The 14,493-nt window shown below is 61.5% G+C and overlaps 1 protein-coding gene across 6 annotated transcripts; it reads left to right on the top strand.

Moving 5' to 3' along the window:
- Positions 1–375: 375 nt before the first annotated feature.
- Positions 376–14,267, top strand: LOC103114693 (calcium/calmodulin-dependent protein kinase type II subunit beta). Of its 6 annotated transcripts, XM_060184608.1 has the most exons (13): positions 377–479; positions 1,351–1,425; positions 4,789–4,826; positions 4,920–4,991; positions 6,191–6,235; positions 7,655–7,703; positions 9,103–9,183; positions 10,069–10,149; positions 13,032–13,070; positions 13,213–13,288; positions 13,434–13,528; positions 13,648–13,882; positions 14,045–14,267. In XM_060184608.1, exons 1-12 carry the CDS (start codon positions 455–457, stop codon positions 13,878–13,880), a joined length of 909 nt encoding a protein of 302 aa, XP_060040591.1. In that variant the 5' UTR covers positions 377–454; the 3' UTR covers positions 13,881–13,882; positions 14,045–14,267. The 6 variants fall into 6 exon arrangements, with proteins under 6 accessions (XP_060040590.1, XP_060040591.1, XP_060040593.1 ...); XM_060184607.1 differs by lacking the exon at positions 6,191–6,235 and having other exon boundaries at positions 376–479; positions 10,021–10,149; XM_060184610.1 differs by lacking the exon at positions 13,032–13,070.
- The last annotated feature ends 226 nt before the right edge of the window (positions 14,268–14,493 follow it).

Below are 14,493 nucleotides of genomic sequence, written 5' to 3'. Positions count from 1 at the left end.
GGAGAGTGAAGTCCCAACAATGACAATAAATAAATAAGTAAATAAATAAGCATCTCTGTGGGGGTGGGCATCGCCCCCCTACCCATAGAGCACACACATTATTACCATGTGCAGGGATCTGGGTTCAAGTCCCTGTTCCCCCCTGCAGTGCTGCAGGTGTCTCTATGTCTCTTCCTCTCTCTTTTTCTCTCTCTCTGTCTCACCTTTTATCAAAAAGAATAAAAATTGAAAAAGAATAAAGTAATACATTATTAAAAAATAAGAAAGTAGCTATGTCATGTAGGCAGAAGTAGGGGGCTTGTCTTGGGCAGCCGGTGAGCCTGCAGTGGTCTGGCATCTGTCTGTCCTGCCTGGCACCTCAGGACTGACCAGGTGTGTGGGGGGGGCTTCTCCTGGCCCCTGCAAGGCTCTGGCCTCAGCCTGTGTCTCTCTCCAGGGCGCTATCCTCACCACCATGCTGGCCACGAGAAACTTCTCAGGTGAGAACCATCCTCAGGAAGACCAGTTTGGCGGAAGGCTTAGGAGGGGCCGGGCCCCCTGGCCTTCTGCTTCCCCACACCCTCTGCTGCAGAAGCTGGGGTGCTCCTCAGGCTGTGCCCCACAGCCTCCATGCCCCGGCGCAAGCCTCTGTCCCTGAGTGTCGGGTCTCTCTGTCTTCACCTGACGCCCAGTGTCTGTGCTCCTTCGCTCGAGTCGCAGCTCCGTGTATCTGTCCAGCCGTCGGTCGGCCTTGTTCTGACTCTTGATCACCTGGTTTTCTGTGTGTGTGTGTGTGTGTGTGTGTTGTGGGGGGCAAGGCCTGGGGTCTCTGCTAAGGGTGGGCAGGGCCAGGACATGCTCTGCGGTGTGGGGGGAGGGCAAACAGGCAGGTTTCACAGGGGTCTGTGCAGGACCCTGAGGCTGGCCCTGTCCTGGGGGTGGGGGGAAGGTTCCTGTGTGTCGCCCGTGGGCATCTGTGGTCAACTCTGGCTGTCCGTGTGCGCCCCGCCCCATCATCCTGTTACTTTTGCTGTGCTGCTGTGCTGCCAGGAACAGGGCCGCGCTGCCACACCAATACTAATAGGACGTGTCCTGTTGCACACCCCTCACCCCCACCCTCACCCCCGGCCGCGCCCTAGAAGCCCCTGCCGCGGGGGTTTTCTGCGGAGAAAGGAGGCAAAGGCATTCCAAACGCCCAGCGGTGTCCTTCTTGTTTTCACGCTCCTGTGAAAGGGACTCTGGAACCGTCTGCCGCCTGGACGTGCATGGACTCTAATCTTCTTCTGCTTCCTTTGTCTCTTTTCTTCCCCCACCTTGCCCCTCCCCGTCTGTGTCACCCCCCCACCCCTCGTCTCTGACCGGTGCTAACAGTGGGCAGACAGACCACCGCTCCGGCCACAATGTCCACCGCGGCCTCCGGCACCACCATGGGGCTGGTGGAACAAGGTAGATGCTCCTGACCAGCACCCTGCTGGCCTCAGCTCCCCTCAATGCACGCAGAGCCCCGGGAGCCCCGCTCCCAGGGGACCGGCCCCCCCCCCCAGAGCCCCAGCCGTGCACACTCCAGGGACATCATCTGGGGGTCCAGAGACCCCCCTGCTTAGAGGCCTTGACCCCTCCCCATAGGACGTCTCTGGGGCCCGGAGTCCTGAGTGTCCACAGGGAGAAGCACAGAGACACCGAGATACCCATGCTGAGATAGTCCGCTGTCCCCAGCTGACCCAGGCCCCACACTGCACTCTTACCTGCAGGGAGCTGGGAGTCTGAGCCCCAAGATGGCCCCTGCCTCCCTGGTACCCCTTTGGGGGTCTCCTCCTGGGTCTGTGCCTGGTGCCCCTCTTCCCATATCATACCTGTGCTGCCAGCTGTGATCACGTCCAGCCCTACCCCACACAAGCTAGAGACACTGCCTCCCTAGGGCTTCTCTGTGAGTGGGCAGAGTGACCACAGCCAGGGCTGCTCAGAGCCACCCAGACCCCAGCTCCTCTGCACCCCAGTCCTATTCTTCCCTGCAGGCCTGCCCACTAGAGCTCAGCACCCCAGCACCCCTGCCGGTCCCTAGGGGGAGCTGAGGGAAAAGCTGTCTTTGGGGAGGAGGGTCTGCTCTGTGTGATGGGCTTGCAGGGGTCAGCCTGAACTAGCCTTCTTGGGGGGGCTGCTTTCTGGAGCATCTGAGGGGAGGGGAAGGAATTTCAGGGTGGGGGGCCGTTGAGTGAGGCTGCTGCCTGCACTGCCACCTGCCTGCGGGGGACCGAGGGGTGGGGCAGGTGTTGGAGGATGTGTGCATGAGGCCGTGTGCATGTGCCAATGGCCCTGGGGAGGCCTGTGCATGCAACAGTGCCCAGCATGGCCACCCCTGGTGTCGGCCATGCCGCTCCCAGCTGACCCGGCGAGTGGGGGGCTGTGGGTTCCTGAGCAGTGCCTCTTCTATGGACAGTGGCCTTTGGGGTGACACAGCACCCCTCAGCCTGGGGGTGGGGGTGTCTTGTAGAGAAGCGACAGTTCACCAAGACACCCTGGTCCATTCCCACCTGGCCTCTGCTGTTGGCGACTGCCTGACCTTGGGGGTTCTGGGGTTGGGGGGGCAGGGGTCTGGACTGTGTCTAACATGAGGGAACATGTGGGCACTGCTCTGACCCCCACCTGTGAGAGCCGAGAGACACGGGACAGATTTCCAGGAGCTGTGCAGTGGGGAGCTACAGTGGGGACCCTGCTCTCCACAGCTCCAGCAGGTTGGGGTGCCTCCGGAAGAATGTTCTGGACCAGGCCTGCTCAGGCTTCCTGGGGCCTGGGGCCTGGGGCCCAGGCCACTGAGCCATCCTCTGAGTCCCTATGAGGGAAGATGTGGTTACCATTTGGAGCAGCGTGATTGGGGACATGGTCGTGACAGAACCAGGGGCCTACAGTGAGCCTTCCTGGGACCGTGGGCTGCCCTGGGCCCCCTACCAGTGCCTCAGATGGTCAGTCAAGCTCTGCGTCTCTTGCTGGCGCAATGAGTACTGGCCTTGCCTCTGTGGTTCTGACTCAGAGCCAGCTGGGAGTGTCACTTGGTAGGGGATGAATGACTCTTCCTGAACCCCTCGCCTTATATGGAGACTGGTGCTTACCTGCTCTGCTAATGTGGGTGATATCCACACAGGATGGGGGGCTCTTTCCTCCAGACCCCTGGGAGGAGCCCCACCCAGCTGTGTCCAGCCTGCTGGTCAGTCTGCGCCAATGGTGTGCCCGAGATCCCGAGACCCCTAACCTCAGCATGCACCTTCAGCAAGGAGGTTGGGGAACCCCTCTATGCAGAGGGCTCAAGAGCAGAGAGCCAAATCAGCGGGTGGGAGATCTAGGCTGCTGGCTGGGTGGCCTAAGGTGTGGCCCTAGGAAGATGGCATTTCAGCGCCATTGGGTGTGGAGGGCAGGGCTTGGGGCTTGTCTTTGAGTCTAGCCTCTGCAGGTGAGGCCTTGACTGGACAGAGGATGGGAAGACTGGCTGCAGTGATGGGCAGGCAGGGACTGGGGCATCCTGAGAGAGAGCCTCCTCACTTTGGGTGGGGGGGTGAGGTTTGCTGGCTGAGGACAGAAGGCTAGGCTGGTGGCTGCACTCAGCTACATGCACCATGAGACAGCTGACAGACGGGGCGGGGGGGGGGGATACTGTGAATTGGCACTGCCCTAGCTGCCGTGCATGCTGGCTGAGTGCGACCACCTGTGTCCCCATTCCGTGTCCCTTCTGCACGGGGACCAAAGTCTCAGCAGTGACCACTGCACTGTAGGTACCCATCTCGGTGCCCATCTCTGAAATGCAGCAGGGGACCCTGACCAGCAGCTCTGTGGGTGGGGGAGGCAGGAGCTGAGCTCAGCCCATCCCCACGCTGCTGACTCAAGGTCTGAGGTAGACCCAGGAGAGGCTGTGCTGCTGGCAGTGGGGGAAGGGAGGGGGTGTCTCGATCCTGGCTGTGCCACCAGAGTCCCCTCAAGGTTTGGTCCCCCAGAGTTGATGGTAGGGGCTATGCCACCTCTTTACTGCCGTCAACTCCTACACACATCATCCCAGCTGCTCCCCCCCTCCCCCAAGCGGTTCCCAGGCAGTGGAGGAACTCTGAGCCTGTGAGACCCACACCAACTCCTCTCTCTCTCTCTTTCTCCTCCTTCTCCCTGACATGCATTCTCTGTGAGGTAAGCTAGCTTTGTCTTTTTGTTTGTGGCAAGACCTTGCTGAGGGACTGTGGGGCCTGTGGGGGGCTGACATCCCCAGAAGCCTGAGGGTCCAATATGAGGCAGCTGGGGTATCTGAGGCAGGTGGAAGCCCTGAGGTGCTACTGAGGGCCTCCCCCAGGAGCCTCTGTGTTACCCTCACTCAGAGTCCTGCTGTCACTGAAAGGGAGGGGCAGGAGGCCAGGAGCCAGTGGGCCCTGGAGCCTGGACTTCTCCTCCCTAGTCTGGGGACAGGGACCTTTAACACAGGGGTACCCCAGCCCTCCCTGGCACCCCCCCATTTTCCCCGTTGGGGTGTGGGGCTAGTTTCCTGCCTTCCTCCTAGCAGAGTCTGCATGCCACCCAGAAGCCAAGGGTCTCTGGTGGGGGAAGGTGGGTGTCCCTCATCCCTGAGGGCCATGGTAGACTGGGTGGGGGCTCTCCTGGCAGTGACATCCTGGGGCTGCCCTTTTAGAACATCCTTCAGGGACAAAAGCCACCTCTGCTCATGACTTTTGGGCCTGCATGCTCTTGGGAACAGAGGCCGTAGTCCCAGCCACCCCCATCCCCGGCCTGGGCACCTCATTCACCACACCTCTTACTCTCCACCCCCTCATGCAGTAGCCAAGAGCTTACTCAACAAGAAGGCAGATGGAGTCAAGGTGAGGCCAGGCGGTGCCTGGGGCCTTTGGCTTTGCTGGGGGATGGGTGCAGCCCCCACCTTCCCCTAACAGCCCCTCTCCCTTTCTCCACAGCCCCAGACGAATAGCACCAAAAACAGTGCAGCTGCCACCAGCCCCAAGGGATCACTTCCTCCTGCTGCTCTGGTACTACACCCCACAGCCCCCCAATTCCCAGCCCCCCTGCAGCCCAGCTGTGTGGTGACCACCTGTCAGGGGCTAGGGGTGGCAGGGGGGCTGGCCCTGCTGGGTGATACCTGGCTCCTCCAGGCCAATGCCCCTTTTGGGCATGCAGTGACACCTGACCCCCTTTGGGCAGTGGGGGGCTGTGCCTCTCTTGGGGTTTAGGGGCCATGCTGACTTGTGGATCCCTACTGACAGACCTCTAGGAGGCTGGCAAGGCTCAGGCTTAGGATAGGTGGGTGTGTGTGTGTCTTGCCTGGCTGCCCCAGCTTCTGTGGGCTGAGCATAGTCCAGGCCTGAGCCCAGCAGTGGGGACAACCCCCCACACACACACACTACTCCCATTGGTGCTATGAACAGCCACCCTCTGGAAACTCTCACCTTTGCTGCTTCCCTCTCATCTGGCCAAGTCTTGGGGGGCTTTGGCTTCACCCTGGGAAGGAATGGGCCTTGTGTGGAGGGGGATAGTGATGCCTGATGGCTTCCCGAGTGAGGGCCTGGCAGTAGCGTGAGGGCCTGGCAGTAGCGTTAGGACTTGCCCAGCAGCATAGGAGTCAGGGGAGCACACAGTCATGACTGCTGGGGGGGGGGGGCTTCCTGCTGGGCAGGGTCGGGTTACATAGGAGTCCACCAGTGCTCCCCTCACTGGGGGTCTTCCCAGGGGACTCACACTGGTGGTGCATTTGTGGCCAGGGGTCCAAGCTGGCTGTCTCAAGTCTGTTGCTTCAGGGCCCGAATCTGGATGCCGTTCTGTGTCCACCTGAGGTCCCAGCCTCGCTTCCCAGCCCCAGACCGCCTACAGGGAGGCTGCATTTGCCCAGGACATCCGGGGATGAGGGGCCACTCTGAGCACAGCACTGGGAACTGGCCATGGCAGGGGGTGGCCTGGGGCCTCCCGAGGCCTTCAAAGCCAGCCCCATCTCGGACCCTGTCCATCCCATGTGCCACCCCACCCCCATGCCATCTTCAGCCCTGTGCCCCTCCCATGCTGGGGCTGGGGGTCTGGCTGGCCCCTGGCCCTCCCTCCTCTGTCCTGGGCTCTCTTGGCCCCATCATCCCTGCTCCACACACTCTCTACCTCTCCTCTCTGCCTGGCTTCTCTGCTGGTCCCTCCTCTATCTCACTGTCCCTCTTTCCTTCCTCTATGCTTCCTTCTTCTCTAGGAGCCTCAAACCACCGTCATTCATAACCCTGTGGACGGGATCAAGGTACTGTGGCCTCCTTCACCCTCGGGAGGGTCTGCCCAGGCAGGAGGCCACCCCATGCCCCCGGATGGGCTGGGGTAATGACCCCCTCTGCAAGCATTGATGCTAGGTGTGGGGGGGGGGCAGCTATTCAGAGACTCCTCCGCAGCCAGGATGGGACTCCCGTGTCCACCTGTGTGCTAGGTGTGGGGGGGCAGGTATTCAGAGACTCCTCCGCAGCCAGGATGGGACTCCCCGTGTCCACCTGTGTGCTAGGTGTGGGGGGCAGGTATTCAGAGACTCCTCCACAGCCAGGATGGGACTCCCCATGTCCACCTGTGTGCTAGGTGTGGGGGGCAGGTATTCAGAGACTCCTCCACAGCCAGGATGGGACTCCCCATGTCCACCTGTGTGCTAGGTGTGGGGGGCAGGTATTCAGAGACTCCTCCGCAGCCAGGATGGGACTCCCCGTGTCCACCTGTGTGCTAGGTGTGGGGGGCAGCTATTCAGAGACTCCTCCGCAGCTAGGATGGGACTCCCTGTGTCCACCTGTGGGACAGTGAAGTCTCCTCCCCCAACCCTGCCAGGCCCTACACAGCTGCAGGCTTCCGGGGAGGGGGTCTGGCAGGAACTGTCCATCTTGTCCGGGGTGGTGGGGGAAGCCGTGCAGATCCCCAAGGCCTCACCCCCAGCTTCCTTCGAGCCATCTTTCTGCTGCTGCCCTCTCTGCTCTGGCATCCCATCACATTGGCATTTCACAGGGACAGGGAAGGGGCTGGCTCTCTGGGGCGGCAGGTAGGGGCCCCAGCTATCTCCAAGGCCTCCTTGTACCTAGGCCTGCAACCTGAAGTCAACCCTCCCAATGTCCCTTGACCTAGGCTCTTCAAAAGGGCTCCCAGCCCATCCTGTGCCGGCCTTGGGGCCACAGCCCATATCCTCACCCAGCCTAGCCCAGGAAGCTGGGCAGGGCCTGCACCCCTCTTGGGTGAGCTCTGTGTCTGAGGTGAGGGTCCCTCTAGAGGAGCCGCTTGGGCTGTGACTTGAGCCCTGTGCTATAGCCTAGTGTGGCCCATGAGGGACAGTGTGGAGGCAGCCGGGGCCTGTGAATTGAGTGGTCCTCTGAGGCACAAGCATCTTCCTGTGCACACGGTGAGTGCAGGGGGCACCTGGCCCTATATCACAGGTGACCAGTGTGGGGGTGGGGACATGCCAGGAGGGTGTGGCTGACAGCTCTGCCCCCCCACCCTCCCGTAGGTCTGGGCTGAGGCTCCCAGAGAACTCATGGAAGCCTCAGGCCCTGTCTACAGCACTGGTATACACGATTCTTCCAGGCTTGCCGCCCCCACCCCCCATAGGCATAAGGGCTGACTTCTGGGGGTGACTCCAGGCTCATCTGTCTCCAGGCCTCACCCTGACCTCCTGCCCCCTTCTCTGTCTCCCCAGGAATCCTCTGACAGTACGCACACCACCATAGAGGACGAGGATACAAAAGGTACCTGCAGGGGGCACTGTGCTGGGCTACGAGCCAGGGCAGAGGAGGAGCTGGGCACTTGGGCATGTGAGCAGCTGGCCCTGGGCAGAGGCCACAGGCCAGCCTAGACCTGGGTTGGGCAGGTGACCCTGGGGAAGGTAACCCTGGGAAAAGTGATCCTGGGTAGGTGTCCCCAGGCAGGTGCCTCTGGGGAAGGTGACCCCAGGAAAGTGATCCTGGGCAGGTGACCCTGGGGAAGGTGACCCTGGGCAGGTGACCTCAGGCGGGTGAACCTGGGATAGGTGACCTAAGGAAGGTGGCACAGGGCAGGGCAGCCTCAAGCACCCTGTGGACTCTCTCTCCCCTCTTGCTACGGTCTGGGTGCCTCTTTCCCAGTGGGGAGGACATTGGTGGGTGGGTTTTCCCAGCTTCTCAGGGTCCCTGGGCATGTGGCTGTGCCTGTACTCAGCTTGAGGAGGGGCCGCTCTCAGGGACCCCCACACTCCTGGGCTCTCCTGCCCTGAGCACAGCCGGGCCCAGCACAGTCAGGAGCACTGGGGTGCAGGCCTCCTGGAAGGAGGGCTGGTGGGGCTGCCTGCCTCAACCCTGCTCTGCTCAGCCTCCTCAGGACTGGCCTGGTACTGGAGATGCCAGGCCTCACTGGGCAGGCTGGGTGGAGGGGTCCTGTTGCTGCCTGTCCTATGTGGTTGGTGACCCTGTCCTGAGCATGTCCACTGCAGGTGTGGAGGGGCTTGGGTGTAGGCAGAGTGGACGTTGCTCACTGAGCAACGTGGGGCCAGCCTCCCTGAAGCCCTTCCCCCCAACACCCACCCCAACCCATGGGGCCCTGAGGTGGCCCTGGCCTGGCCTGCAGGGGGCAGCACTGACTGGCCATGTTGTCTCAAGGTGGGAGGTACAGGGTGGCCTTTGCAGTTAGAACTGGGGCTCCTGTGCTGGATGGCAGGGATCTGGCCCCCTTCCACAAGTGGCCCCTGGTGTCCAGTGTAATTCTGTGTCCCCCACACCCAGGACATGCTCTGGGCATACAGGTGGGGCTGATCTGGGGATTAGCTGATCTGTGCCACTGATCTGGGGATCGCCACAGGACACCCTTGCCCTTCTACGCTGGGTCTCTTGCCTGGTCCAGCACCCTACCTAATATCCTGAACTTTGGGGAGGTCGCTGGAGCCATGCCCACCTTGTAGGGTAGCCAGGACCCTGTAAATTTGGGTCCTGAAGGGATCATGGCAGGGTTCAGGGTCACGCTTGGGCCTCCATTTGAGGGTCCCTGTGTCCTGTGTCCCCCCCACCTCCACCCCAAGGGCAGACATGGCCCCTCTACTGGGTGAAAGCAGGCCTGCTTCCCCCCAGCCCCTCCTGTCGCCTCGTCTGCCCCGTCTACCTCTGTCTGTCCACCCAGCCCCCAGGATCTGTGACCTCCTGAGCTCTGTGAGGAGGAGCTCAGGGACCCCAGAAGCAGAGGGCCCCCCGCCCACCCCGTGTAAGTAGTGCCTCAGGCCTGCTGCCTCTGCATATGGCCCTGCCCCCACGCACGGTCTCCTGCCCGGCTCCCCCCAGCCCATGGGGCCCTAGGCTCCAGCTTCTGCAGGGCTCTGCCCACCCTGCCTTCTGCCACCCCGAGCCTCTAAGCCAGGAGCCCTTCTCAGTTGGCCATCGCTGAGGAAGGTGCCAGAGCCCCGGGCACAGCCTGTCACTTACCTTCCTTCATGTGCCTGCTGAGAACTAACCAGAGCCACACGCCACACTCCACATGCCACACGCTGTGCTGTCTTTGTGGCCTGGCTGCCCTGCAGAGAACATGCTCTGCCTCCACGCCCACCCCACCCCCCAGCCTGCACTGACAGGAGTGTCTGCTGCACCCTGGGGTCTCTCTTCAGTGCCCCACCTCCTACCCCCATGCCATTCCTCTCCCACATATCCTTCTGTTCCCATGTCTCTCTGACCCCAAGTTTCTCTGTCTCCCATGTCACTCCCTGTCCTCCCTGTCCCTCTGTTCCCCATGTCCCTCCCTACCCTCCATATTGCTCCTGTCCCCCATGTCCCTCCTGTCCCCCATGTCCCTCCTGTCCCCCATGTTCCTCTTTGTCCCGTGTCATGCTGTTCCCAAAATCCCCCTTGTCCCTCCATGTCTCTTTGACCCCATGTTCCTCTATCCCCATGTCCTCCTGCTTCTATGTCCCCCTGTCCCCTGTACCCCCATGTACCCCACTATACCCCCACCCCGCCTCCCTCCTTGTCCCCATGTCTCTCTCTGCCCTCTATTGTTCCCATGTCCTCCCTGTCTCCACGCCCCCCTACTGCTGGTCCTGTCGCCCAGGTCTTGTCTCCTGTGTCTCCCCTCGTGTTCACCTGTCTGTTCACCCAGCCCCCAGGATCTCTGACCTCCTGAATTCGGTGAGGAGGGGTTCAGGGACCCCAGAAGTCGAGGTCCCCCTGCCTACCCCGAGTAAGTAGCACCTTGAGTGGCCCTGCTGGCCACTCCCAGGGGCTCCCAGGGCGCTTGCCCCGGCTGTGGTGCACTCTGGGAAGGGCCAGTTTAGGGGGAGGCAGAGGGGTGCAGAGCACCCCAGGTGCCAGTGTCAGAACTCTGGACAGCAGAGCTGCTGTGGGGGGGGGCAGTGAGGGGGCACAGGGTTGCAGGGTGTGGGGCTCCATGGCTGCTGAGAGCCACTGGACCACATCTGGGGTCTTGCCTGGGGGCTGCCTCCTGGCCAGCAGAGCTGGGATGCTGGGCACAGTGCGGGGGGGAGGGGTTGGGGAGCCACTGCTCCAGACATCTGCCAGGCGCCCGTATCACTTACACGGATGGATGACAGTGACTGCCTTTGCCCCGCCTTGGGGAGCCAGCTTGGGGGTGCCCGGGTGCTGTCAGAGCTGCAGCTGCAGCCGGGCATGGCTGGGGAGTGGCTGGGTGAGTGGTCATGGAGGGGGTGCTCCCCACTCTGAAGGCCAAGCCTAGGGGCTACCAGAGTGGGGCCTGAGGGCTGAAGCCCACATGCTTGGGGGGAGCAGGCAGGCTCAGGGGACCTCTAGGAAGCCAGCCCAGGGCTGAACTGAGGGGCTGGGGATATCGTGAGTATCTGAGACTTTGCTTTGTTGGTGGTGGAGGTGGGGTGACTCAGCTGGGTTGGCCTCTCCTGTGTGTGTAGTCTGCTGCACCCCCATCTCCCACCCCACCCACTGCAGGTCCAGCTTTCACAGATGGGAACCCTGAGGCCTATAGCCAGGGTGCAGAATGGTACAGACAGAGCCTGTGGGGTGCTGAGCCCTCAGGCCAGCTGCAGGGGGTGTGGGGGCACAGTGCAGGCCTGGCCTTCAGGGCTCTGCCCTGAGTTTATTGTGGGAGTGGCGGCCACAAGAAGAGGCCATGAACAGGACTAGATAGATGGTGGTGCAGAGGGCTATGTGGGGAGGAGAGGCTTTCCGTGGAAGGTTGGTAGTGTAGGTGCAGACATTGGCCAGCAGAGCCCCCCTGACTCCCGGATGAGCCCCCTGCCCCATCCTCCAGTCTTTAGTGAGGGGGGTATCTGCAGGAGAACAAGGTGGGGTGCCCCCAGAGAAATGAGCTGGCCATCAGACCTGCTCTTGGTGGGGCTGAGTGGGCAAGTGGGGTGCTCTGCTTTGAGCCCCAAGACCCAGGCTGCCAGTGGCTGTCCCGGGGTTGCTCCCTGTGTGCCCCTCCTTTTTCAGGACTGCTGTGCTGGGCTCCATGTTCTTATTCTCTCTAATCCAGGATTACATGTGATCTAGGCTGATCTCCATCAGCTGGGGCAACTGCAGGACCCCACAGCTATTGAGGGACTGGGACTTAGGGTACTGGGGACCTCTGGGTCCTTTGCTAACAGCTGAGCCTCCTCCAGAAATCTAGAGCGAGCTGGAAGTTCCAGTCCACCTTCTGAGCTGGACCCTCACTCCCTAACACCTTAGTTTTGCCCCTGGAGCTTTCTGAGGGGAGAGGTTTATCCTGGTTTATAGCTGTCACCACAGGGGAAGGTGGGGGGTGTCCCATGCAACATGGCATAGGGTGGGGGGGCCAGAGGAGGCAGGGTGAAAGTAGGGCAGCAGACCCTTCTGCAGCAGGCAACCTTTGACCTGGCCTCAGCTCCATCTACAGGGCTCAGCTGCCATCCCCAGCATGATGCTTGGTGATGCACTGTGGCCTAGGCTGGAAGCATATCACATCCCTTCTGTGTCCTCGCCACAGTGGCCAGGGACCAGCTCTTAGCCCCAAACTTGTGTCACTTGCTCTGGGCTGTGTCACTGCTGTGAGCTCAGTGTGGTGGGGTGGCTACCATTCCTGCTGTTTATCAAGAGGGGAGACTGGATGTCAGGGTGGGGGTGTCCTGTGTCAGATCAGGGGGAACTGAGTCCAGAGGGGAAGTAGCTCAGTAAGGACTTGGAGGCATAGGCAAGGGATACCATGGTGGGAAACTGGCTGCCTGATGGGGGTGGGCAGTCATGATATCCTGAGGAGAGGACCCAGTTGAGGTCAGAGCATGCCTTTGTCCACACAGAGGGGGGTGGTTTGCAGGGGGACTGGGGCCACAGCCTGCCCTCCCAGGGACTAGCTTCCAGGATCAACCCAGATGGGGCCTGGATTCGACATAGATAAGGAGCCCCCAGCCAGGGCCAGGGCAGGGGTCAGGGGGAAGTGGGGGCTGCTTCAGAGGGCTGAGGGGATGCCTGGCAGAGCTGTCCACTTACTCTGGGGTCCAGGACACAGTTCACCTGTGTGGCCACTCCTAGCTGGCAATACCGGAAGCCCTCAGGTGCCCTGATGAAGATGCCCATCCCCAAGGCACAGACTAGTGTCACCATATCTCTGGAGGGACTCTGAGTCTCTGTGACCCCGCATTTCTTGGGGAAGCAGAATCGGAGCACAGGTGCATCTGCTCCCAGAGCTCACCACAGTGAGTGCCCTGTGTTGTGTGTGCCCTGTGTGGCTGTACCTGCAAAACAAGAGGTTCAGGCATGCAGCCTCTTCTATCTATGAGTTTTACTCCCTAACAAAGAAGCTCCAGCCCAGAGCTGGCTGCTCCCATTCAAGGCACAGGGTGGTGACTCTGCTTCTTCTGGGCATTTGAAATACTCTTGCATAGAAATAAGTTATAGTTGAGAGCCAAGAGGGCTCCCACATGAGCGACCTGGTCATGGGTCCCAGTGGGAAAAGCCAGGGCTGTGGAGGAGGCTGCTGGGACTATGCACGAGGTAGGGCTCCAGATGAAAACAGGTGGCAGGGCTGGGCTTCTAGGAGGAGGAGGGGGGCGGGGCTAGGCTTCTGGGAGGAGAACCCTGGCCTGGAGCCCATCTTTACTTCCCTGCCCACAGTGGATGCTCCTGGAGGAAGTGGGTGCAGAGAGCTAAAAGGTAGCTGCTTGCTGCACTTAAAAATCGGACCCTTGGGTGGCTTGGTGGGAGCTGCCTAAGCTGACATGAGGGGCCAGAACCCAGGGCTCCTCTCCCTGCTGGGGGTGGCTCAAGTGTCACCAGCTGCCCTGTGTCCCCACAGCAAGGAAGCAGGAGATCATCAAGATCACAGAGCAGCTCATTGAGGCCATCAACAACGGCGACTTCGAGGCTTATGCGTGAGTAGGCACCTGGCTGTGTGTGTGTGTGTGTGGGGGGGGGGGGGGGCTGCAGGGTTGCCCCTCTGCTTCCCAGGGAGGGGCTGGATGGAGGCTGGGTGGGCGGGCAAGTGGACTGAGAGCCTGTTCTGGGTCTGGTCTCCAGGAAGATCTGCGACCCAGGCCTGACATCGTTTGAGCCTGAAGCACTGGGCAACCTGGTGGAAGGCATGGATTTCCACAGATTCTACTTCGAGAACTGTGAGTGAGGGCACTGGGCACAGGTGGGCAGGGACAGCATCCAGGGCCGGCCTGGCCCAGCCCGCGGAGTGGGGGAGGATGGCGACCGGTTTAGGCACCCCCTGCCCGTCGGCCCACAGTGCTCGCCAAGAACAGCAAACCGATCCACACCACCATCCTGAACCCGCACGTGCACGTCATTGGGGAGGACGCGGCCTGCATCGCCTACATCCGCCTCACGCAGTTCCTGGACGGTCAGGGCCGGCCCCGCACCAGCCAGTCCGAGGAGACCCGCGTGTGGCACCGCCGCGAGGGCAAGTGGCAGAACGTGCACTTCCACTGCTCGGGCGCGCCCGTGGCCCCGCTGCAGTGAAGGTGAGTGGACCTGCAGGGGGCGCCCGCGAGCGGGGCCGGGGTGGAAGGGGCTAGAGGGGAGGGGCGGGACTAGCAGAGAGTGGAGCGGGCGGGGCTCGGCGCTTTGGAGGGGGTGGGACTCTGTGCGGGGAGCTGACCTCGCCCCGCCTCGCCCCGTTTCAGAGCTGCGGGGCTTACGCAGGACAGACTCGGTGTTTGGAGCCAGCCGCCCCCGGGCGGCCACGCGGCCTGCCTGTCGCATGTTTGTGTCTGCCTCGTCCCTCCCCTGGTGCCTGTGTCTGCAGAAAACCAAGACCAGATGTGATTTCTTAAAAAAAAAAAAAAAAATACACGACAGAGAAGACTAGCGCGCGCACGCGCACAGAAGTGATGGTGTTGGACGAAATGGAAAAAAAAAAACTTTTAAAAAAGCTGTAAAAAAAAAAAAAGCACCGGCATTCGTGGGGCTTTGAAGCGACCGGCTGCTCCCCGCCCCAGATCCACGTGTGTCCGTCCGCCCGCTGGGCAGAACGCTCCCCGGGGACCCGCGGCCGCCTGCGTCCCTCCGCCATGCATGGCTCGCTGTGGGGCCTCGGGGGTGTCTGCGGTGTGCTGCGGGCTGCCTGCGTGTA

Source organism: Erinaceus europaeus, unplaced genomic scaffold (assembly GCF_950295315.1).
Source record: "Erinaceus europaeus unplaced genomic scaffold, mEriEur2.1 scaffold_1012, whole genome shotgun sequence".
Classification (NCBI taxonomy): domain Eukaryota; kingdom Metazoa; phylum Chordata; class Mammalia; order Eulipotyphla; family Erinaceidae; genus Erinaceus; species Erinaceus europaeus.
Note: the sequence above shows the minus strand (reverse complement) of the source record. Positions and strands in the feature narration are given on the sequence as shown.

Bases quoted from the DNA above. Each gene is read 5' to 3' on its own strand.
- LOC103114693 (XM_060184606.1), top strand. From the start codon at position 455: ATGCTGGCCACGAGAAACTTCTCAG. The intron at 10,150-13,212 runs GTAAGTAGCACC...GTGTCCCCACAG, and splicing joins GGTCCCCCTGCCTACCCCGA to CAAGGAAGCAGGAGATCATC. The intron at 13,529-13,647 runs GTGAGTGAGGGC...GTCGGCCCACAG, and splicing joins CAGATTCTACTTCGAGAACT to TGCTCGCCAAGAACAGCAAA.